At 38.5% G+C, this 23,114-nt stretch overlaps 1 protein-coding gene across 1 annotated transcript in view; it reads left to right on the top strand.

Moving 5' to 3' along the window:
- Nucleotides 1-2,099: 2,099 nt before the first annotated feature.
- The window catches only part of SLCO4C1 (solute carrier organic anion transporter family member 4C1), a 28,948-nt gene continuing 7,933 nt past the window's right edge, over nt 2,100-23,114 (top strand). Inside the window, exons 1-8 of the mRNA XM_059834205.1 lie at nt 2,100-2,322; nt 7,456-7,719; nt 14,081-14,275; nt 15,026-15,122; nt 16,050-16,171; nt 17,064-17,179; nt 17,480-17,624; nt 19,550-19,745. Coding sequence (XP_059690188.1) covers nt 2,100-2,322; nt 7,456-7,719; nt 14,081-14,275; nt 15,026-15,122; nt 16,050-16,171; nt 17,064-17,179; nt 17,480-17,624; nt 19,550-19,745 — 1,358 coding nt within the window. The remainder of the gene's footprint in view (nt 2,323-7,455; nt 7,720-14,080; nt 14,276-15,025; nt 15,123-16,049; nt 16,172-17,063; nt 17,180-17,479; nt 17,625-19,549; nt 19,746-23,114) is intronic.

Raw genomic sequence — 23,114 nt, 5'->3', positions numbered from 1 at the left:
CAAAAATACATCGTATTTTATTCCTTCTCTCTCTCCCTATTCCTGTGGCTTTCTCCTAAAATCTGTATTCTACAAGCATGGTATGAACTCTCAAGAGTTCACTCCTATTTAATTCCCTGGATTATTCAATTCCCTATTTAGTTCCCAGACTAGGCCTAGACTGGACACCACAATGCTACCATCCCCAATTTTCTTCGGCTTTGGCTGAACACACTATTTTTCATAGTGAGCTCCATTCACTTCTCTTTTTCCCCTTCCCTTCTGTCACCTTCCTGTAATGACAAAACCAAAACCATCAGTTCTGAGGGTGACAACTAAATGAAGATAACAACAAACTTAGCTGACCTGGCAGATCAAGGGAGGTTTTTATGTCTCATCAGCAGTATTATAATCTAACAACTTTGTGGATTGTTCTTACTACTCTAGCATATAGACACTTCAGTGAAGATCAGGATATTATTTCAAATTACATACCCTACTTTATTTTAATTAGGGGGAAGAAAAAACCCCTGTAGTCTGGAATGTTTTTTCCTAACTCGTTATCAAGATATATCCCGGTTAATAGCCTCTTGAGAGGTCTAAGGATGTGCCTAAACCAACAGGCACACTAACCTGTTTCAGGAATAGCAGGTTAGTAAAGTCTTCTTTTGCCTGTATTTGTTTGCATTTTATTGGGGTTTTTGTTGCAGAAGGTCATCACCATGTAGCCTCTGTGCTGCTAATGAATACTTGAAAACGTGCGCTTCTCTCTGAAGAGCTGTGACACCAGGGGAAGAGAGGATGGTTGGGAATTCAGGATGTCCTGGCGTTCACTGTGAAACCAAAGCCACTGTTGATGTCTCCAGTTTTAGTCTTATTTCACTTGTCTCTAAAATGTTTTGAACTCTTGCAAGTGGAAGGACTCTTCAGGACAAATCTGTACTGCCCAGACATCAACACCAGTGGTGACGGTTAATTGATCCCTGGACTTCTTCCCAGTTGTTCTTGTGCAGATGAGTAAAACAATTCCCACTATATGCAAACGAACTTGGTACTTCCTTGTACACTTGACAAACTCTCCTGGTTGATGTCTGCAACTGAGTAACTTGTTCAATGACTGGAAGCTCCTGTAGTTGTAAACCTTCTGTGGTACAGTAGGGGAATATTTCCAAAGGATGACGTTTGCAAATGTCCAGGGGTTTTTTTGTTGGAGATGGGTTTCCACACCCACACGGGTCATGTGCCAACTCCCTTGCCTTGAGTGGGAAAGTACCGTATCTGGAAAAACATCCCTTTAACATTTTGCAACACTTATGAAGAACATTTTGAATTTTTTTTGTTTCTCAGAAGAAACATTCATGACGACTTTTTTCAGGTACTTGAGTTTTTCTTTTTTTATTTTTTTCAGACCTAACGTTGCTAGATAAAATCGGTGTGTCGTTTTTGCTGCCGCTGCTAAGCATGTGCCACTCGCATCCCCTGACCTCCACCACGTTACCTCCTCACGCGTGCCCTCCGTGATTCTGCCGCGCGGGCGGCAGGGTCCGCGGCACGCTTCCACCAGTCGCTAACTGGAAGTTTAAAGCAGAACTTGATCTGAACGCATGAACTTGAAACAAAACACAAGCCAGCTCTCGCCGCACCCCGGGCTGATCCGCCCGACGTTAATGCTAATCGCTGCTATTAACGTTACGTGGCTCCCGGTGCGTGGGATCTTCCTTCAGGCGGAGCGCGGCGCCGATGTGGAGTAGCCCGGCTGGCAGAGAGAGACGCGGGCCACGGCCCGGTGGGGCTGGAGGCCGTTTCACCGAGCGGCCGAGGGGCAGGTGCGGGGGGAGGGCGGTGGGGCAGCGGCCACTGCAGCCCCTTCAGCCCCTTCCCCGACGCGGGCTCAGGTGCGATACCACCAACGCAGGAGTGTCGTTGGGCGGCGGGAACCGCGGGACACAGACCACAGCGGCCCGGGCGGGGCGGGGCGGGGCCGGGCCGCCTTTCTCGGGAGGAGGGGGAAAGCGCCGCCACCTGCCCTTCTCGGGGCCGGCCCGCCGTCGTCCTATTTAGAGGAGCGTTGCGGCCGGGCGTCACTTGCAGCCGGAGCTGGGCAGCGGTTTTATTGCGCCATGAAGGGTGGCGGTATCGAGAACCCGGTGTTTGAGCCACATAGCCCCGACCTCGGCCACCAGCGCAGGGCGAGGCCCGCCGGGGCAGATGCCGGCGTCCCTGCGGCGGCTGAGGCTGAGGAGGGGCCCTGCGGGTGGGGCCGCTGCACCCCTAAAGTTCTGCAGCTTTGCAACAACCCTGAGGGCTACCTGGCTGCCTACAGCCTCCTGGCTGTCTTCCAAGGTAACCCGTCCCTGCCACCTTGCCCTGAGCCGCGGGCCTGCAGCCCTCTTCTCCGCCTTCCTTATGGGACCCGGCCCCTGCAGGCCTTCTGCTGTCCGGGGCACATCTCGCTGTCCAACCTGGAGCCGCGGAGGAGCGGGGGGGGCAGGCGGGAGCCTGGGCTGCGGAAGGCAGGGAAAGAGGGGTGGCGATTTGGGTGGCGGATGAGGGGAGGCAGGGTTCCTCTAGCTGTCTGCTTCACTAAGGGAAGAAAGTACCCTAGTGCCCTGGATAGGGAAGTTGCTCATACAGTGCTAGTCTCTGTACTTCACTCTGTTCCTCCTTTTCTTCTTTTCCTCCCTACCTTCTTGATCACTACTGAGTCCATGGTCCCATCAGCTCAGTACTTCATGCTCTTGTTTATACTGTGTCCTCATTGCTCACAAGGAAGTAGTGCTCCATGTGCGCTTCACAGGTTGAGACAGACGAGCCAGGGATTAAAACACATGAGATAAACCAATAGACAAAACTGTAGTGCTCTATCATGTACTTTGTTGCCTGCCAATTAAAAAAGTACATTGGCATGGTTGGGTGGGACTTTGGGTAATTAAGATGGCTTTAAAAAAAATCTGGTTTTGTTTGATGGATCCTTAATTTCTGTTGTTCAGCTTCAGATACGATTGTCCATATTTTCGGTTTTCTGTAACCTTGTAAGCCTTGTTAGGGCCTTGGCAAGCCTTAGGCTTAGAAAGTAGTAATAATGGTTGAGGAGGAAGGGAAGCATTAGTGTACCAAATGTACAAATGTGAGGGTTGTAAAGCTTAGATGCTTGTCCATTAAATGGAGCTATTTGGTTAATGTTCAGAACCCTTAAAATTTATTGGACCAGCTAGAGAAGAAAACTGCGTTTCCTGAAAAATTATGAGGCTTTAAAGCTCATCCTTGTTGCTCACAAAGAGTAAGACTGCTGTAGAGGGGTGGGGGGAGATGTAGAAGAAGAGATTGAGTGCTAGAAGACCAGGCAGCCTGTGATGAAGATGTGCAGGATATGGATAGCTGTATTCCTGCCTAGAACCACACTGAGGTAACTGTGATGGTCTGAGGAGAAGTAAGCAGGAGGTTCTGCTTAAAACCTAGAAGGATCTTGCTGCTACTTGTGTTGCTTGGAAAACCCTTAGAAGAACCAGTGCCTCTCAGTATGTGTTTCCATGAACTCTTTATGATTTCAGCCTGTTTAGAATCTGATCTTTTCTTGGCATACACATGTTGTGTTAGAAAAGAAGTATCTAGAGAGTTTTGGGCAGAGCCTGTTGTTCCTTGCTCATATTTGAAAGGCCATGCTACAGCTGGTAGGACCAGGAGGTGATTACTGTTGCAGTTGTCCTGCTGTTAGCTCAAATTTATTTTCTGTAACATAGTAAAAAGGAGGGAGGTGTGGAAGAACTTCTTACATAGCAGATTGCAATGCTAGCTGAGTAGTAGAAGACTATTAGATCATGCATGTATATTTTTTTGTAGCTTAAGAATACGGATAGGCAAGCAAAATGCCCTGAATGTGACACTGAAAAGTTTCAGATTATCTTACACTAGACAAAGTGTCTTGACTATTTCCAGCACTTCTAAATTTGCTATAACAATATTTCTTAAAACCCAGTTTGCTGTGCTGATCTGAATAATGCTCAGCTGAATAATGAATTCAGTATAATTTTAATTTTATCTCTTATTAGCAGTGTGAATAGGTTTCCAATCATAAAAAGGTCTTGTGTCATTAGAATCTCTGTCCCCATAGGATGCTATAGGTTTTGATTATGCCACTTATCCAGGTCTTGGTCCTGTTATCTAACTGTAGATGTATACCAGACCTCAGAGAGGTAGCTATCTAATCTTGTTCAGATTTAGGACCTTAATATAAGGAAACTTCTGATGCTTGTTTTGAAACCATGGCTATTACAGACCTTGTGGCATTCTTAATGAACAAGTACTTTTCCTTTGGCTAGACTGTAGAAAGAAAATCGGGCACTGAAGACTCTCAGGTGGAAACTCTTTGAGAAGCAGAAAAAGCAAGAATAATTATCAGACAAGAAATTCAGTGCTGCATGTGAAACTGCAAAAATATTCAGGTCTTGCAGCTTCAGAGTTTAGATAAAAGCACACAAAACACAACTGGAGTTTTGAAGTTATGTGAGCTACTGCTGTACTCTAGCTTGGGGTCTAATTATTTCATTTATCCTCCAAATTACAGAAACCATCACTGAGGAAGGTAAAATATACCTATAAAACTTGCTAATGCTAATGTACATCTAGGAAAGTTTATTTCCTGATGTACTGAAGAATAATGAAGTAATCCTTAACACACTTTCAGTGTTACACTAGACTTTTTACACAAGGAATGAACATAGTAGGCAGTTATCTGCAGTGACTGGGTACATATGTGTAGATTTTTGTATATATGTGTCTAACTGAATTTATTAGGTTATTTTCTAGCTGTCCCAGAAAAGAGGTTATTGTTATCATTAGCATCTGATTTGCTGTATTTCAGCTTCTCAGAAGATTCCAAGTGAAACTTAATTCTTAATTTCTGGCTGTTTCTGTTTCAAGTACATGTGAAACCTTTATTTCCAGAATAGAAAACACTTCTTTGTGTAGAACATGGTTACCTGACTGATACCTACTTTCGGTATGGCACTTAAGGTTGCATAAATGTGTGATTGTATCTTGTAATGCAATAACCTGATATGCTGCAGTTCATAGCTGTAGTAGCAAACGAGGTGGAAGTAATCTCAGTATTTTGAGTACAAGAAGGACTGTTTATTCCTCATGTCTGTAATAATTTTATTAAACAAAACAACAGAACCACTGTTTAAGACTGTTCCAGTCTAATCTGTCTGAACTTCGGATAGCACTAGTATTTTATACCCTGATTAGTTTTGTTACTGGAAGGACTTTTTAATTATTTTGGGTTTTTTCTTTTTTAATTGGGTGTCTGCCAACCACTGCTTTAAAGCCACTGTACTTAGAACAACTGTAAAGTATCCTTTTTTTGTTAAATGGATGAAGAAAAAATACTCTTGTTTTTGTTAGAGCAAAGGAAGTTGGGTTATGATTAATCTGGCTTTTGTGGGTCAGTACACATTGTAGCTAAACATCTAACAGATAGGGCAGGACAATAAGGCTTTGGATGAGAATAGTTAAAAAATAATTTCTATACTAGTATTTAAGTGTTGAGATGTCCTTGTAGCATTTGTTTTTCAGGTCAAGTTAGTATCAGCCAGGTTCCACCTTCCCTGAAGAGACTTTAGTGATTAATCCCTAGATGATGGCATTGGAGAAGTTATGCTGCCATTCATCACATCTACATTTTTAGAGATGAAATCTAATTATCCAATAAAAATAACTGCAAGGTTTTATGGCTTTTAGGATGTAAATTAAAGATGGCAACTTAAACTACAGGTAAAAGACAACGTCTTCTAGTTGTGTCATCAACTTTCCACATAGCACACCTACTTCATGTGAATATTTTAAGGCCTTAGTAAGTGTTTGAAGTGCTGGCAAATGGGAGGAACTTGTTTGTTCATTCCTTAATGCTAGTATTGTTCTTAGGTCAATGCTTCTTAAGAAGAAAAGAAGAAAGCTGCCAAATGTATATATAATGACAGTGGAGTAACTGGAATACTTCTATTAAACCTATATGAATTTAAGTGTGGTGGTCAGACTGACAGGTGAAATTGTCATTCTTAATAAAGAGGCCATAATAGGTTATTAGCAAATCAAGACTGTGCCAAGAGCTGCCTCCTTATAGAAAGCTCAAGTGTTTAGTTATGGTGTGGATTGCACTGATAAAAAACCAGCTGGTTGATCACAGATTTGGAGTAATTTTTTTTTAATATGTAGAACACTCTGGGCAGATCTGTTGAAGTTCAGCCTGTGTATTTGCACTTCTGGATGGCGCAATGCATGTTGAAAACTAACTTAGATTCATTGCTGTCCTGAGCCGTCTGTCCGTCTGTTCTTGGAATGACAGTAGAGAATCGTGTTTAAATTTTAGAAAGAGGAAGGATAACTGTAGGGCCTGTTCGGTGACATATGCTCATCAGTCATCTGTGAGGTTACAGAACTCTTAATCTTATTTGCAACTGTGACTCCAAGACTTCCTAACTTTTTTCCAGGGTATATTTTTTATTATGGGCACAGTTTAATTAGACTACCATGAAGTTATCTGACACTGTTATGAAGTACAGCTATTCATCTCACTTGTAACAGAATCCTATTTTGGGACTGTAAAAGTAAACTCCTGTAAGTTTAACTACTTGGTGTTTCACATGCAAACAGGCAGGATAGGAGATTCAAGTTAGTATCTGCAAATGACACTTCCGTAAAAATGGACACTGTCTAAGCATGCACTGCCAATTGTAGCTTACTTGATTCTACTTCTGGATCAGTGTTTCGGAGTCTGCCTGTGCGTTAGTAGGGCAGCTTCTGCAACGCCTTTTCTCCAGGTTGTCTGATACTTCTTGCTTCAGGGAACTTCAAGATTCAGGGGGAAAGCTTTTTTTCTCAGTTAAAGTAAATCACCTCAGTTGCTCTGAAAAAGTTGTAAAGCTATTTAAAAATACTTTATTATGTTATAGGGAAGGATGTCTGTTCAAAAGCCTTCGTGTGTCTTCCCTTCATGATGGCAGGGAGGAAATGATGTTGATTTGATAATCATGGTTTGAAAACTATGTCCTGAACTTGCTTCAGTCGTAGCTTGTATTCTAATCAAGTCATAACCTTGACTAATTTCCTTTTAATTTGTACAGTACCTTATGACACTCTAATGCATTCTGTTGGAAATCTGCCTGTGCTTCAAATGGAATCTGGAACATTAATACATGAACAGAGTTTGAGGCATGGTATTTTGCTGGCTTAATACTTGAGTATTGAATCTTTAATGCCCACAGGATAGAACAAAATTGAATAGATCCTGTGTGGTTTCTTTGGCTTAAGTTGGCACTGTAACAATCCACTATATACCTGGATTTTAAAGCAAAAAATACCTTGAAACGTAGCTTTGTAAATATATTCATTTTAACACTCCCATCAGTGTAAGTTTACCCTTGCAACTCTATCAAATTGAAGTATCTTTGACTAATTATCTCTTTTTTTTTTTTGTAGGTATTGTGGTAAATGGCCTGATTAACATTAGTATTTCAACAATTGAGAAGCGTTATGAGTTGAACAGTTCCCTCACTGGCTTAATCTCTGCAAGCTATGACATTGCCTTTTGTATATTGTCACTGTTTGTATCCTTCTTTGGAGAAAGAGGGCACAAACCACGATGGCTTGCTTTCTCAGCGTTTATGCTAGGATTGGGCTCACTTACATTTTCCTTACCACACTTCAGTAGTGGAAAATACCACTATGGAGCTAAACTTGCAGGTAAGCTTATCTTTATGTTTTGAAAACTATAAAAAAAAAAACCCCAACTTTGTAGCGACTCACTGCAACTCTTAATTTGGAAGAACATAGTTAATCTCTGTCAAAGTCCTAAAAATAGGGTATTATCTCTAACACTGAAAATAAAATGATTCTCTGAAATCTGTAAGCTCAAGAGCTGTCTCTCTGCAGTGAGCTTTCTTTTTCAGAAGAGATCTGAGTGTCAGTATCAGTTCTTGCTCATAAGCAACATTTGAATAAAATGCTTTGGTGACTTGCATTGATGAATGCATTTGAAATTCACTTTGAGGAAAAAATGATCTGGCGTTTCTTTGTGAGTAGGAATGCAAGTGATGCAGTGATATAGAATAAATGTTAAAGAAAAGCTGTTAGACTTACCGTTGTCTTTGTTGAAAGGTGACTACATGTTGCAGTTCTTTTGGGTTTTGAACTATTAAAGGCATCTTGTGTAATTCATTAACAAGTTTCACTAAGTTCTTCTAAGATGTTGATTAAAACTTGTGGGTTTCTCTGAAATAAAGAGAGAACAAGTAGTACTGAACTATTCTGAACAAAGCAGTACTGAAATAATGGGAGTAGCCAACTCTCAGATCTTGCATACCTTTTCTCATAAAACAAGACTTTAAGAGCAGTGTGCTTAATGCCAACTAGTTGCATCTCAGTTTAGTGGCACACCTGTAACTAGTAAAGAAACATCCAGGTATCTTTAAAGCAAGATCATTTAATCTTTTAGGATTGTCTTAATTGTTATTGCAGTTTTTAATCAGATTTATTCCTTCAGTGACTAAACATATTAGAGTGCTCACTAAAAAAATCAGTAGCTATTAAGATAGCTGATGGAAGGTTCTCAATCTTCTGGTTGTTGATCCTCAAATTAGTTTAAGTGTTGAACATGCTACAACTTCCGTGAGCTGTCCAGGCATTGACCATTAGTTAAATACCTTTGGTAAGCTATTGTTCCTTATCTAATAAATGAGGATCTGAGGCAGAAGTTAATTGAACTTTCAACTGAACAAGGCCAAAAGAAAAAAAAACCTCTTCAGTGTTTGGAGGCTATAAGCAGATGATTGCTTGTTACCCCTCAGTAGAGGGGTAACAGCTTACTTGCTCCTGGTTCTATTACAGTCCCATTACTCTACAATTTCTGTTTCAGTGTTACCCTCCCTACTTCTCTAATATGGAAGGGAAGCTGAATTTATTGAAAAGGAAATTCCAACCTGATTGTAGGTTTTTTGTTGAAACAAGATACTGACAGGGTGGGACTGTGAAGGGAGATGCCAACTATTGCAACTGATCTTTCTCCTCCTACCAATTTTGGTTGAAATCTCAGAGTCTGTTTCTGTTTCATCAAATATCTGTCACTTCACCTGCCATTGAAGATGCTGTAGGTGTTGATACCTTATTAGGGCTCATGTTCTACATGGACTTTTGAAATCTAAAATCTGTAGGGAAAATTTTAAATGGAATGTGTGCTTTCTTCTCCATGGGACTGTAAGCTGGCTGAACTCATGCTGTTTTGATTGCTGTAATGCAGGTACCTATGCTGCAACTGCGGTGAGCAAATTTAAGGGCTTAAGCTGACTTAAGCAAAACAGTATCAAAGATAAATGACTACAGTGTTCAGGGAATGTCTGCACCATGACAGACTCAATGTAAATCTTGCAGGTGCTGTGCCATGGCATCCTTTAACTCTTAAGTTAACCCCAGTAAATGATTTTATAGGATGTCTGGTTTAGCTAGTTCTGATGTTGATGAAACATCTTAACTGTATATTTAGCTGCAGAATTTAATAGCACCACACCCCAAAACCCTTTCCTTGTTGCTTATTTGTTTGGATGAGTAGTTTATAGATATTTTAATGTACTGGGAATAAACTCTTTTATTTGATGTTTTGCATTAAAATCTATGACCTAATTTACTTTTGAACAGTTCCTACTTGGTTACTTGGTTATCTATGTTCATCTGTAATATGTAAGTACAGTAAGTTTTGCCTGCAGGACAACTTCAAAGTATAGTTCAGTGCAATACTTAATATTGGTTGCCAGATCAATGAATAGAACTAGTTTGGAATACAAAGTACATCTTGCCTCCAGTATAAGGCTTACAGACTTCCTGGAACTTACTGTTTTACCTTGAGATACTAATTTCCTTTTATTCTGAGTATATACATATCCTATTGGAAATATTTGTCATAATAACACTCTTTAGAAATAGCTTAATCCATTTCAAATTGAAAGAGTAGCTAGCCAATGGTTTACCTATTTACAGAAGATTTTAGCCACAGCAAACATGTCTTGTCCAATCTCCAGAAAGGCTTCAGACTCTAATTTGGAACCTAGATGTAACCAGCTATTTAGCCTGATAAGCCTGTCAGGTTACGTAAGCTCGTCAGTGTCTCAGCTGGCTCGGATATTTGTAGTCTGGAGCTCCATCTAGTGGTTTGTCTGTAGCGAAACCATTCTATATTTGGTGACACGTAGACAGTACAGAGGACGGTAAAAACTGCAGATGCTATAAGCAATGCACTTTTAAACTTCCGTCTCAGATCTTATTGAAACATGTTTAAATTTGTAAAAGATGTCTGTCACAGCAAATGTGAAATGTGGACCTTCACCTGAGACAAGGAAGATAACTTTTTTGTGTGGTCAGTCAAACATTGGAACAGATTACCCAGAAAGACTGTGTAGTCTGTATCTCTGGGGGGTTTCAAGACCCTCCAGAGTGAAGTCCTGAGCAACTTGGTCTGCATTCGATTTTGACACTGTTTGGATTAGGAGGTTGGACTACATGACTCCCTGATGCCTCTACCAACCTGAATTATTCCATGAGTCTCTTCAATAACAGGATGTGGATGATGTCTTTGGAAAAAAGAAATATCTTTGTTAGTAAGTCTTAGCCATTTGAGTTGAAATGTGTGTGGTGTGATTTGAGAAGAGAGAGAATGACTTGAACACCTTTCTTCAGTTCTCTGTTCTACTGGAAACTCAGGTGGTGGATAAGTCATTTAGGGTCTAAGAATTAGTGAATCTTCTCAGAAGGGCATTAATTGATCTTCCTTCCCAGAATATGTCAAGGACAATTAAAGACTGAAGAAGACTGTGGCTTTCGGGTACTAATGGTGACAGAATATGTGTGATGCCAGCCTCTAATTTGACTGTTTTGTCTTGCACCATCAGTATGTCTGTGGTTTTTCTGTTGGTTTTGCTTTCTGAAAAGACTATCTGATTAGTCAAATAATGGACAGTGCTGCTGTTCTCTACACTGCTTTGTCTATTTCTCTATACTGCTTAGATGTTATGTAATACTGTAATATCTGCCTTTAGAAACTAAGAACTTAGTCTTCATTCAGCATGTTCCATGAAACTTTGAGTGACTTTCCCATCAAGACTTAAGGGGGGGGGGGGGGGCAGATTTTTAAGTTTAAAAAAGAATAGAAACCCAACTGTTCTTTATTTCTCACTCTTCACAACTCTCTTTAAATGATTCCCTGCCCCCCAAAAGACAAAAAACCCACACACGTACTGGTTACAGTTTAAGATGTGAGTAAAACTAGTCTTGACCTGTCTTACTTATAATGAATGTAATTGCTAAAGCATCTTACAGTTGGTTCCGCCTTCTTGGCTAGTATGTTACATTAGATATTTGGGAATATTTTAGTCTTTACATAACTTGGATTCAGGTAGATTTGTTAGACTAAAGCCTGAAAGAAGATTTGTAATGACTGACTCTGTTGGGTAGTGTTGCCTTTAATGTAGTTCTGCTCTTTAAAATGCAAGTCTAATCCACTGACTTTTAGAAGGGAAAACAAGTTTAATGAGAAAATGTAGTTAAAAATGATCAGCCACCAATCTTAAACTTCTCCCAGAGCTTGGCTTATCTCAATTAGACTTTCTTGATCATGTAAAAGCCAGTGCCTTCTCTCAAAACCATTCTTATGATAGCAGCAAACAGGTTTGTGGATCTAATCCAGGTTAGATTTAACCTGTGTCACTTTACCAATCTGCTTAAACCTTGGACTGGTACAAGAAGGGGATGACAGGAATGGCTGAGGCAGAGAATGTAAACTGTTATTTGATGGCAGTTTTGACTTATGCTGGTTTAAACTAATTTCATAGTTTTGTGGTAAATCGTCTTTGCTTTTAAAATGTTTCTTGGCAATATGAAATATGGTCCATGACTCAACTCAGCAAGTGCATGTGTTATTGACTGACTTTAAAAAAAAAAAAAGCTGATGCAAATAAAAGGGTTATAATTGTATTAAAGTGCATATTGATGGTTCCCTTAATTTTGTAGTTAGATCTGATTACATGGTTCTAAAAACAAACTAGTGTGATAATCTTCTCTCTTCTCAATGTCAGGATAGATATCCTAGGGCATATAAATTGAAGAGCTAGAAAACTGAAGGAGCGAGGCTGTAATCAATTATTTACACAATGGCATAAGCTTTTAGATTGACATGAACTGAGACACCGCGGGTGAGGATGGGAAGTCACGAAGAACCAGTCTGTCAGGGTTTGATTGCCATTACCATATGTAATCTACTTATTTCATGAAGCTATTTCTAGATCTCAAATTAGGCTACACTTTTCATCATTTAACATTGTTCATGGCATTTGCTTGCTCTGCATTACTTGTTTTCTGATGTATATTTTAACAAGATACTATTATTTTTGTACTCAATAAAATAACTAGCTAAATGCTGTTTTAGACTTGCCCAATAGGTATTAGAGGCCAACTTACAGAGAATATACCTGCAGTTATACATGCTATACATGAACATAGTGTCCTTCTATAGTTGGTTTTAGATGATGTGCATGTAAATAGTACAAAGTTAACCTGATTTAAGACTTAACTTCCTGCAGAAAAGAGGAATATTGCTAAAGAAAGTAGACTGTCAATAAATGGAAACTATACTTTAAAAACTTTAAGTTTCAGGGTAGTGATTCATAATAAAATGTTCCCCATGTGGCTTCAGTATAGTGTTAAAATGAGGGTTGTTCCTAAGTGAAAAGGAAGGAAAATTTTAATGACCTCTCCTTTTGAAGTGTTGTTTTCCCATCACTCTGCGTTGGCCAGTTTCTGTGCAACAGCACTGGATCACCTGTTGTGTGCTACATGACTCCACGACTACTATGGTGCTGTTCCTTCTGGAAAAAGGCATGATAAAACCCATGGATGCATTTATGATAACATCAGTGTAGACAGTGTTCTTCAAATATCTGCCATGTGGCAAGCACTTCCTTGTGTTTTATGTCCCGTGAGCCCAAAGTGTGGACAAGCTTGCCCTTTGTTTGCTTAAGTAAAAGGTGTTCTCAAATGTAAAAGGACACAGAGAAAAACAATGTAATAATTCTGTAGCAAAGTATTGAGATTTTAATCAGTCTACTCATCTGATCTGAAGGTGTTTTCATACATTTGCTCAGTATGGCTTGGTTCCACCAAACTGATGGGTTTATCCTCTTCCTTAAGGTTGTACACTCTTCTGTGGAAAAACCTGGAGAGAACCATGCTCCTCTTTTTGATCTTGTCACTTGGGACTGTCTGCTACTAAAAGTGCAATGATAGCAGGAGGAAGGAGAAGAGAAAACACACTCCCTGTTTCCACTTCCTCTTTTCTTTTCCCTCGTCATAGTGCCAAACATTACAGGAGCAGCTGCAGCCTTAGCCTGTTCTACCTCTGCTACCCTCTTTGTGTGTGTGTGGACAAGTACAGAGGCTTTACATTAACTTCTCATTCTGGAGATATGGCAGTGTGTGCTCTGAGAGATAGTGGTGTGGTTTTTTAAGGTTGTTTTTTTAGGGAAACACTTCTCAAAACAGTGTATGAGAAGGGAGGATTATCTTTGCTTGTGACTCTGACAACTGTACTTTCCTCTCCAGCAGTCCAACTTCCCGCAGGTTGTTCAGGCTGCTCTGTCACTTAAGAATGGAAATTGTTAGTACTCCTCAGAATCTTTATAAGGTACAAGAACAAAATGAAGTGTCTGTTACCTAGGAGTATTCACTAACCTGTTGAATGACCATTTGACAGTTTTTTGCATGCATCTGGTCAATAATGCTTTCAACAAGCCAAAACATTTTAATAAGGTTATTTAATCCATCTTTCCTTCCTGGTAAGGAAACAAAAACCAAGCCATGATGGTGTTTCTTTTGGGGGATATGATATCATAGAAGGTTAGGGCACTGTCCTATAGGATATATTAGTAGGCCTGAAAAGTAAAAGGGGAGACTGGCACTAACAGCACTTCATATGTAGTTTAGCTTTCAGTACAGGATTTTCTTTAGTTGGACTATGATGAACTTGGTAACAGAATTTTGAAGTCTTGCTATCTCTGTTTTTCAGACACGTGTCAAATTCCAGGAACAAGCTCTGCTAACTTCACTTGCAGTGCCAGCATGAAGTCTTCACTTCCCAACTATCTTTATGTCTTTATCCTGGGACAGCTGCTGCTGGGAGTTGGAGGAACTCCACTATATACTTTGGGCACAACTTTTATTGATGATAGTGTCCCAAAACACAAGTCTTCCCTTTATATAGGTAACTTTTAAAACTGTTTATAACACATTGTCTGGATAGATCATAGACTGCAGTGCCTTACAAATGCTTATATGAGTTGCTCTAGTTAAATCAGTGTTTGTCTTCTCTTTTTAGAACTGTCAGGAGCTGTTAAAAGCTATAGCTTTGTATTTTAAGGCTCATATCAATAAATGGAAGTGGATATGATTGAGTTCTCAATGAACTCAAGTGGCAGATACTACTTCAGCCAAAAGTTTTAATGGAACCCTGGCTTCTGGTCTTGGTAGATCTAAAAAACAACTAAAGACTCAAAATAAAAATATAAATATGTAGGTTCTTAAAGATTGTGGGCATGTACTGTTAACAACTGATGCTTGTAACAACCTCACTTCAGAAACTTTTTCACAAGCTAGCTTGTGATTGTAGGCACAAGATGTGCAAAAGGCAATCCGATAATGCATAAAGATGCTGTCAGTGAAGTGTCTTTTGCTGAACCTCTGAGTTGCAGCTTTTAATGAGAGCTGCAAATTTTCTTGTTGAGGGACAAGTACAAATTTTGTCTTCTACATGCTATAGTCGAAGTAATAACAGTGGAAGAACAGTCTTTCTCCACATTGCTGATAAATAAAACAGATAATATTTGGCACATTTTGAAGAGCAACAGTGGAAGAACAGTTGAGTTACGGAAACCATTTGGTCTGTTGATTTAGGAATTTTTTTAAAAGAAAGCTTTAAAAATGTATGGTGAACTTGATGTATTTTCTCTTCTAGGAATTGGTTATGCCATGTCACTGCTGGGACCTGCTATTGGCTATGTCTTAGGAGGGCAGCTACTTAATATTTATATTGATATCCAGATCCCAGAAAGGCAAGATACAACTTAGTGTTTTGCTTTCTGTTTTCTTTTCCTAATAATTCTTATTAAAATCTTCAGCTTTTCTCCATGTGAGGAGGAGAAGTTGTGAGGGGTATTTTTGTTTGGGAGATACTGCAGTTTCAAGAGCTTCTTTAACTTGGTAACAAGGGCTTCTAGCAAGTCAGTTACTTCCCACAGTGAGTAGTTACTCCATTGTGCAAATACTTAGTTCTAGCTTTTTGAGATACTAGCTATTTTAAAGCTGATTAAAAAAAAATCCTTTGTCTTATGATCAGTTGCTCATTTAGGGTTAGATTGCAACTATTGATTTCTTGTGCAACTATTGATTTCTTGTGCAGCTAGTTTCCCTGAGGTGGGATATGAGGGGTAGGATACTACTACTTACTTCCTGGGAAGAGCTTGCTGGAAAATCTACTAGTTGAGTAGTAGTCCACTAATCAAAAAAATAATGTTATAAATTGTACTACTGTCCAAACCAACAACTTCATTTACACTCTTATTTCCTGTGTTTTAGGGACTTCAGCTCAATGCAATATCATTCTGAACTTCTGTATTGGCTTTCACATAACTCATTGATTATGAAGATTCTTTCTAAAAACAGCTTTTTCAGTATCTTAATAATGCTATAGGACCTTGAAATCAGGGCCAAATAGTGGCCTTTAAATCAGAATGAATTTGACTAATGAGTTGAAAGCTATGTTTATGGAATACAATATTGTAATGGAGCTGATGAACGTGCTTTAAACAAGCAAACAATAAATTTAATACATGTAAAAAAACCAAGAAAATGACAATATTCAAAGGCTTTCTGTTAAATTGGTATTAAAACCAAAAAATGTATTCCAGTTCACTGACTTCTGAAATTGCTGATTTAAATTCCTGAATGGTAAACCTGCTTTTTCCAAATTATTTTTCCAGTACAAAGATAGATCAAGATGACCCACGTTGGCTTGGAGCATGGTGGATAGCATTTCTTGCATGCTTTCTTGCAGTTTGGCTTCTTATAATACCTTTTTCATGCTTTCCAAAACATCTACCAGGTAAATATTTAACAGTAATAAGCTACTTTGGAAGAGGGATTTGTTTATACTTGTGGGTTATAGACTGGTGGACTAGTGGTTGTTTCCTCATTGATTCTGCTTCTCAGTTAACTGTCTTTGATGAAAACCTGATGATAAATAACCTGTTTCCAATATGCAGCCTTTAAAACAAGGTGAATGGGCTAGAGGGAGTATCTTGTGTACGTAATGATGTATGGTAGGTCTGGAAACATGTAAAGCATGGAAACTGATGGCCAAAGTTTGGACGATGCTTGCAGCTGAGCACCCAGGACTGTATTTAAAGCTGCTATGTTACCCACCAAGAATCATAAGGAAATTCCACTGACTTAACACATGCATTGCTGTCTTTGACTCTATTGCCTTACTGTTTTGGGTGGAATAATAAAGCATGAATCAAAGTATCCCAGAGCAGTCTCCTAAAAAGACTAATTTCAATATAATTTCTGTTCAGTCAGATATTATGTAGGAGTCCCTTGGAAGAGCACCTAAAGGAACTTACTATGCTTATCTGGAAAGAGAAATGATGGAAGAAAAGAAACAATCAAGTAGGGAACTGGGGCGAATGTGAGAATGACTTATAAAAAATTGAATGGGCTTCAGGATAGTCTGAAATTCTTAGGATATCCCTGACAGTATCTTCTTACAACCAAGGTCTTCCAATGGAAGCATGATGCTTTGGTCAAATTCTTCTTTCCGCAGCAATACATTATTGATCTTTTTATGGATCGGTACCAATAAAATACTGAGGACTTATAAGGTCTGATCTGGTTTTCCCAAGGAAAAGATACTTATTTTGATGCTTTTTCTGACTTTAAGTCTAAGAGCACAGGTATTCAGTGTCTTCATTGTCAATAAATATGCCTATTTGTAGGAACAGCAAAAATACAGGCTGAAAAAATCTCTGAAACTCATAATGATGGAAGTGAGGCACTTGTTGAGACTAAGAACATTGGAAAAAGTTTTAAAGACTTTCCCGTGGCTCTCCTGGTAAGGAAATCTGTAATTTACTAAAACTGATATATTCTGAGAAACGAAATTCGTTTTCAGGTAGTACATAAGTGTTTAGAAAGGTAATTGCTGCTTTATCATGTTGTGATAGGGAAGTCTCCAGTGCTACTGATAATTTAATGCATATTCATTTTGCTGTTGCTTAAGATTGTTAAACCAAGAAAAGTGTATTAGTGAAGTTCTACATGAGAGTATCTGCTTTAAAATATAGTGACTTCTAGTTTACATGGTATTACAATGAAATAATTTCCTGAGTGTTTTGTTCATTTCCTCCCATAGATATTGTTGAAGAATCCAGTGCTTATGAGTCTAATAATAGCTAGTTCTTCAGAAGCCTTAGTTGCCACTGGCTTTGCCACATTTCTACCAAAGTTTATAGAAAATCAGTTTGGAAAGACGTCAAGTTTTTCAGCAACTCTTGGAGGTAATGTGGCTTTTTTAAAACCTTAAATATATTGTGAAGACCTCATTAACATTATAGGTGGAAACGTATATAGGTGTCTTGTGTTTGTCTGAGGTATTCGTGGATATAATTACATGAAATGCAGTTTTCGCAGCAGAAACATTTTTGTATTATTCTTGCCTGCTCTATGAATACCGTGGTACTTAATTCATCAAGGCTGCAAAGCTACTCATTGTCTGTAAGTTCAGAATGCTTGATACTCGTATTCGAAGTAGAATGAGAATTTTGTGTGCTGCTGAAACTGTAATTTATTTATTTCTTATACTTGGTGAAAAGCATTTTATTTTCCTCATTTAAAATCAGCTGAAGGAGCATTAAGCCTTAGTCCCTACTAAAGGAAGCAAGATGAAGGGCAACTGGAAAAAATCAGTGCTTACTGCAAGTAAGGGGTTGACTTGGCCTTTCCCTTCTTCAATTCCACCATAACGTTACAGCGAGATAGCTTACAATAAAAAGACTAATCAGGATATATTATAAAACTATTGTGTAACTGCTTCTATAGCTGGCTTACTGTCTTTTATTCCTGTTATCTGATATGCAGAAGTAATAGGTAGAACAGGGGAAGGCTATGAAAAGCTGAGTATTGGAGAAACAAATAGAAAAAACTGATGGATGAGCTGCACTAGGTAGGGTCACATGATTAATTCTGACACAACTACTTCTGAAGAACAGCAACCTGATCAAGGCAGATAGACCAACAGATGCTTGCAATATGGCAGACTTAATATTTGTGGAATGTGTCTTGCTAAATTACTTCAACTGTGTAGTGCTGCAATATAAGCATATGCTGGTTGAAGTGCTCTTTCTCCAGCAGAAATATGTTTGGGATAGACTTTCTGAATTACTTGCTCCTCTGGATAATACTAGATAGTACTATCACTATTCAGACATCATCGCTTCAGAACGAAGTATCTGCAAGTTTTACATAGAAATATATTGGAATACCACCTCAATTATTAAACAGTAATCAGCAGTGAAGTGGAAAAATGCATGTTCCTTTTTTGTCTATAGACCTTGTCTGAATTTCTTTTTAATTTGTATTGAAAATATTGATAGTGTTAATAAAATGTACAGCTTTAAAGAAATTACTGCACTAATGTTGAAAGCTAGCTGTACCTGAATTAATGTTGAAGTAGCTGGTCTGTTATGAGTGACCATGTTAACTACTTAAACTACTTTTGACTATGGGTGTCTGTGGCCTGTGCAGTTCTGCCACTATACCTGAACTGTCTTTAAAATTAGCTGTCTCAGGTCAGTGCAAGTTACACTGAGTTCTGTGTTTGTATTGTAGATTAGCCATATAAGAATGCTCAGTTATGTATCTGGAGTCCCAATAGTGCAAAGAGGATAAATCATTATGGGCTATATAGTCTATGACAGCAAAACTGACCCACTGATCTAGACTTTTGGTAATGTTTCTGTGGATGCCTTATTGTATCTTGTGCTGTCTCATGTATAATAGTGATTATGTTCTCTTGTTAAAAAGTTCGTAATACAAATGTATAACAAAACATGGACATGTGAAAAAGCTGAAGCAATGAAAGAGCATTTTCTGTTTTCATGAAGCAGCCTACTTGTGTTCAGAGATTCCTGCCCAGTATATAGTACTCCTAGAGTAGTCTGGTTTTGCTGTGTTGAACTTGGGTATTGGACAGCTATAATTTACGCTGTCAAGTTGAACTTCTGGAAAGGCTAAAGATAATGTAAGGGTAGAAGAAATTACTCATGCTGACAGATTCTGGTTTGAAAATGACATCACATGGACTGCATCTTAAGATACAGGTAACTGTTGTGATTTTTTTCATAACATAAAATTGCATTCTAAATTGTTTCACTATTTATATCTTGCATTTTTGTGTAATTGCTGGTGTCTTGTTTTCCTCTAGGGCTTGTATTAATTCCAGCAGCAGCACTAGGCCAAATCATAAGTGGCATCTTGGTTTCCAAGTGCAAAATGGATTGCAAAAGCATAATCAAGTTCATGATAGGCACTTGTTCAGTGGCCCTACTGTTAAACACAGTGTTTTTATTTGCTAAATGTGGGAATGAACCTTTCGCAGGTGTCTCTGAAACATATAATGGGTAAATATATTTTAATGCACTCTTGGGTTTGGTGTTAATATTTAAAGTAATTAAGCTACATCACAGAATGCAAAACATTTAAAATGTTTTATTTTGCCTTGATGTATGAAATGGAAATATTTTATGGAACTCTAAAACCATCTTCTTGGAATCTTTATGTAATAGACGATTAAGAAAATGTGATGATACGTTGCCTGCAAAGTGTTCTGAGCAGACTGGACCTGCTTGACAAAAAAAAATCCCAGCTTCTACAACGATTCTAGGTGTAGTAGCCATGGTATTGACTACAGCTAATTCTGTATCTCTGTAGAAGTAGTGTGTCTTTTGTATCTTGTTTTATTAACCAACTCTTGACAATCTGGGCGGTTTGTTCCTGGAAGGAGTCTGCCATGTGCAATCATTTCATGACAGAGCACTGAGGTGCACTGCAATGTAAACTGATTGCAAATTTTTTCCCGAGAAAAACAAAGACATTATTGTAGCATCAGATTCTAGCACATCTAGCTTCCATTTACAAAGGAAGATTTCTTTTTTCCTGGTAAAATGGCTGATAGAGGTATCTGCAAGGATAAGCTTTCTTTAGAGAATGGATTTCTAGGTCCACTTTTAAAACTTCAGCATTGAATGTATGTGATAAAATTACCAGCATAGGCACTATGTTGTATAAAATGCCCAATCATGCCTCCTTAAGGAATTAACAATAAGATTAAAACTATGAGAATTGAACAGTATAAATAGTGCACATTTCTGTAGCATGACTAGTGTTTAAAAGCAGGAGGAAGGCAGCTAGCTGTGCTAAAACTGTGTGCTCTCAAATGGTTGGTTACACTCTCATGAATTGATGGAGCCAGAGGCAGCTCCAGCTGTTTGAAGGTCTGCTAAAGAGTCAGATGCTCCTGTGCAAAATAACTCTACTAGGCAGGTAGCTAGGGACCACTACTTCCATTTGAAAAAATCATAAGTGTGAGCAGCGTGCTGTGCAACTGGGTGAATAATTTATCAATACTTTTTTGTTGTTTTCCCCAAATCCCTCATTTTAGATAAGGGTTAGGTACCACTACCTTGTAACAAAAGCAGAATCTGTATGTTATGCTCCAATGCATAAAAAGGTGTTTGAGCCTAAATAGGATGGGGAAGAGGTTCTTTGCACTTCACTGACATAATAGCATGAAGTGCACCATGAAAATGCAGAAGATAAGTTGGGGGGGAAATGGCTTTTGTAGCCTCTAATGCACATGCAAGTTGATAATACTTCTAGGAAAAATGATAAACATCTATTCAACAGTTAGGCTTATGTGGTTTATTCACTTGATATTTATCATGCTGTTCGACTGACTTAAAATGAACATACAACAAAGAAAAGAACGCAGGAAAATAGCATCTTGCTCGTGGAAGCAATTAAGTGCACAAATATCATATAATATGAAGGTTACTAATTTTCTGAGGTCCTTTAAGGGAATCAATGACATAAATATGACAAATATTACAAAATTTTCCCAAAAATTAAGAGTGACATGAAAGACTAACCAGATATTTTTTAGGTCTCTCATTTCGGTAACTGTGAAAACAGTAAAATAGATAACCTTAGGTTAATGGGACAGAAATTCAGAGGGCTTGGAGGTAGAGTGAGAGAACTGGAAGCCTGATTGCCTTCAATAACAGGGTAGAAATTTAATGCCATGACACCTTAACCATTCATTTGTACTTCCTTTTCCAGAAGGCGTACAAAATGAGTAAGCCAAATTTCATACATTGGTGACTGGAAAAGAAATCAATCCTTGAAGCCTAAGTTACCACTCATTCTGATTCCATCTTTATAACTTACTGTATCAATTGACAGTATATTCAAAGGCCAGTGCTGACATTTGACACTTATGGCACTGCTTCAGTGTCTGAAAAAATACTAGCTGTAAGATTACTGTGGACACTTCAGAACTGTGAAAACTAGGATGCATATTCGGTTGTAGAAAGTTTATAGTTACATATTGAGCAAAAGAATCTGTATGTAGCAACTGAATACTGAAGAGGTTGTATAGAAAATAGTATGTGAAGCTACCCATATTTCTATACCAGGTCCTATTATAACGAGCAGCTGACAAAAGATACAGCTGAATTGATTTTTCATCCTAAGTTAAACACAGTTAACTTGGATTTAATGGTTTTGTGTAACTTTAGCAGTTATGTGGTTTAACTGCTGTTGAAGACCTCTTACCTACAGCAATTTGGAGTTAACCAATCCTGAAATAACTCTCTCCACTCAGTATCCATTATAAAAAAAAAAAGGTTCAGTTTTATGTAATTCACTGTTACATGTTGGACTATAGTTTGTTGGACATGTGCCACTGACTATTCTGATGCAGGTCACTAATATAGTGCCAGTTCTGAAACTGCTTTCCATGAAGGAATAAGCAACTAAAATATGTAGTAGTAGCTTTAACAAATTTACAAGCTATGGAAGACTAGCCAAGTGTCTGACTCCTGCTTATGTCATTGAACAAATGCTTCAGAAAGAATAAATTGTGAGAGTGCTCTGAGGGTTGACTTGGAAATTGATACAGATTCGTATTTGTGGAGATTTTTAAGAAATCATTATGGCAAGCGTTCTTTCTATTGAAAAATAGCCTGGAGGTGGAGGGGTGGAGAAAGCTTTTGTAAGTTTAGTACTAAAACCACATGAGTACAGGATCACTGAGTTCATATGTTAATGAACAAAGTATATTGTTTGTAGTAACTCCGTTTATTACTGAAGTAGGCTATAAGCAGAACTAATGTGGTTTACTTCATTTGTAAACACTTCAAAGAATTGTTTTTGCCAAATTTTTTTGCCCAGTATTTCCTTGAGGACTTGAAGGGACAGAAATGCAGTGACTATTTCTGTAGTTCTGTTCATTCCCACAAGTCTCTGGGACTTGTTTTGTTTTGCTGTGGAAAAATACCCAACCTATAGAGCTTTTAAAGATCATTTAATGGCCTTATCTACTAGGCTTCTTTAGAAGGGTGATGTTAGAACAAGAAGTTCCGTTTCATAACAGCCTACGTACACTAAACTGTATTTCTTCTGTATCCTAATATTTCTCTGACCATGTATAACTAAAGGTTCAGTCCCTCTTTGTAGGTCAAGAGAGACATTGTCTGCACATGTAAACAGGACAAATGTTGCCACTGAATTGATTAAATACTTCGAGGCTTGACATGCCTCATAAGCAAAGAAGGCACTGTATGAACAAACCTGTGATTAGTGAATTTGCTTATGCTGCATTGTAGTGCTTTAAGCCAGAGCAAACTAACTTTGATTCTTCTATGTGTGAAGGATGAACTAATGTAACTTAGTAGGGTTCAACTGTACTACAACTAAATGAAGTATATAGG

This window comes from Gavia stellata, chromosome Z, assembly GCF_030936135.1.
Source record: "Gavia stellata isolate bGavSte3 chromosome Z, bGavSte3.hap2, whole genome shotgun sequence".
Lineage (NCBI taxonomy): Eukaryota > Metazoa > Chordata > Aves > Gaviiformes > Gaviidae > Gavia > Gavia stellata.
The sequence above is the reverse complement of the archived record's forward strand: the minus strand, read 5'-3'. Positions and strand labels throughout refer to the sequence as shown.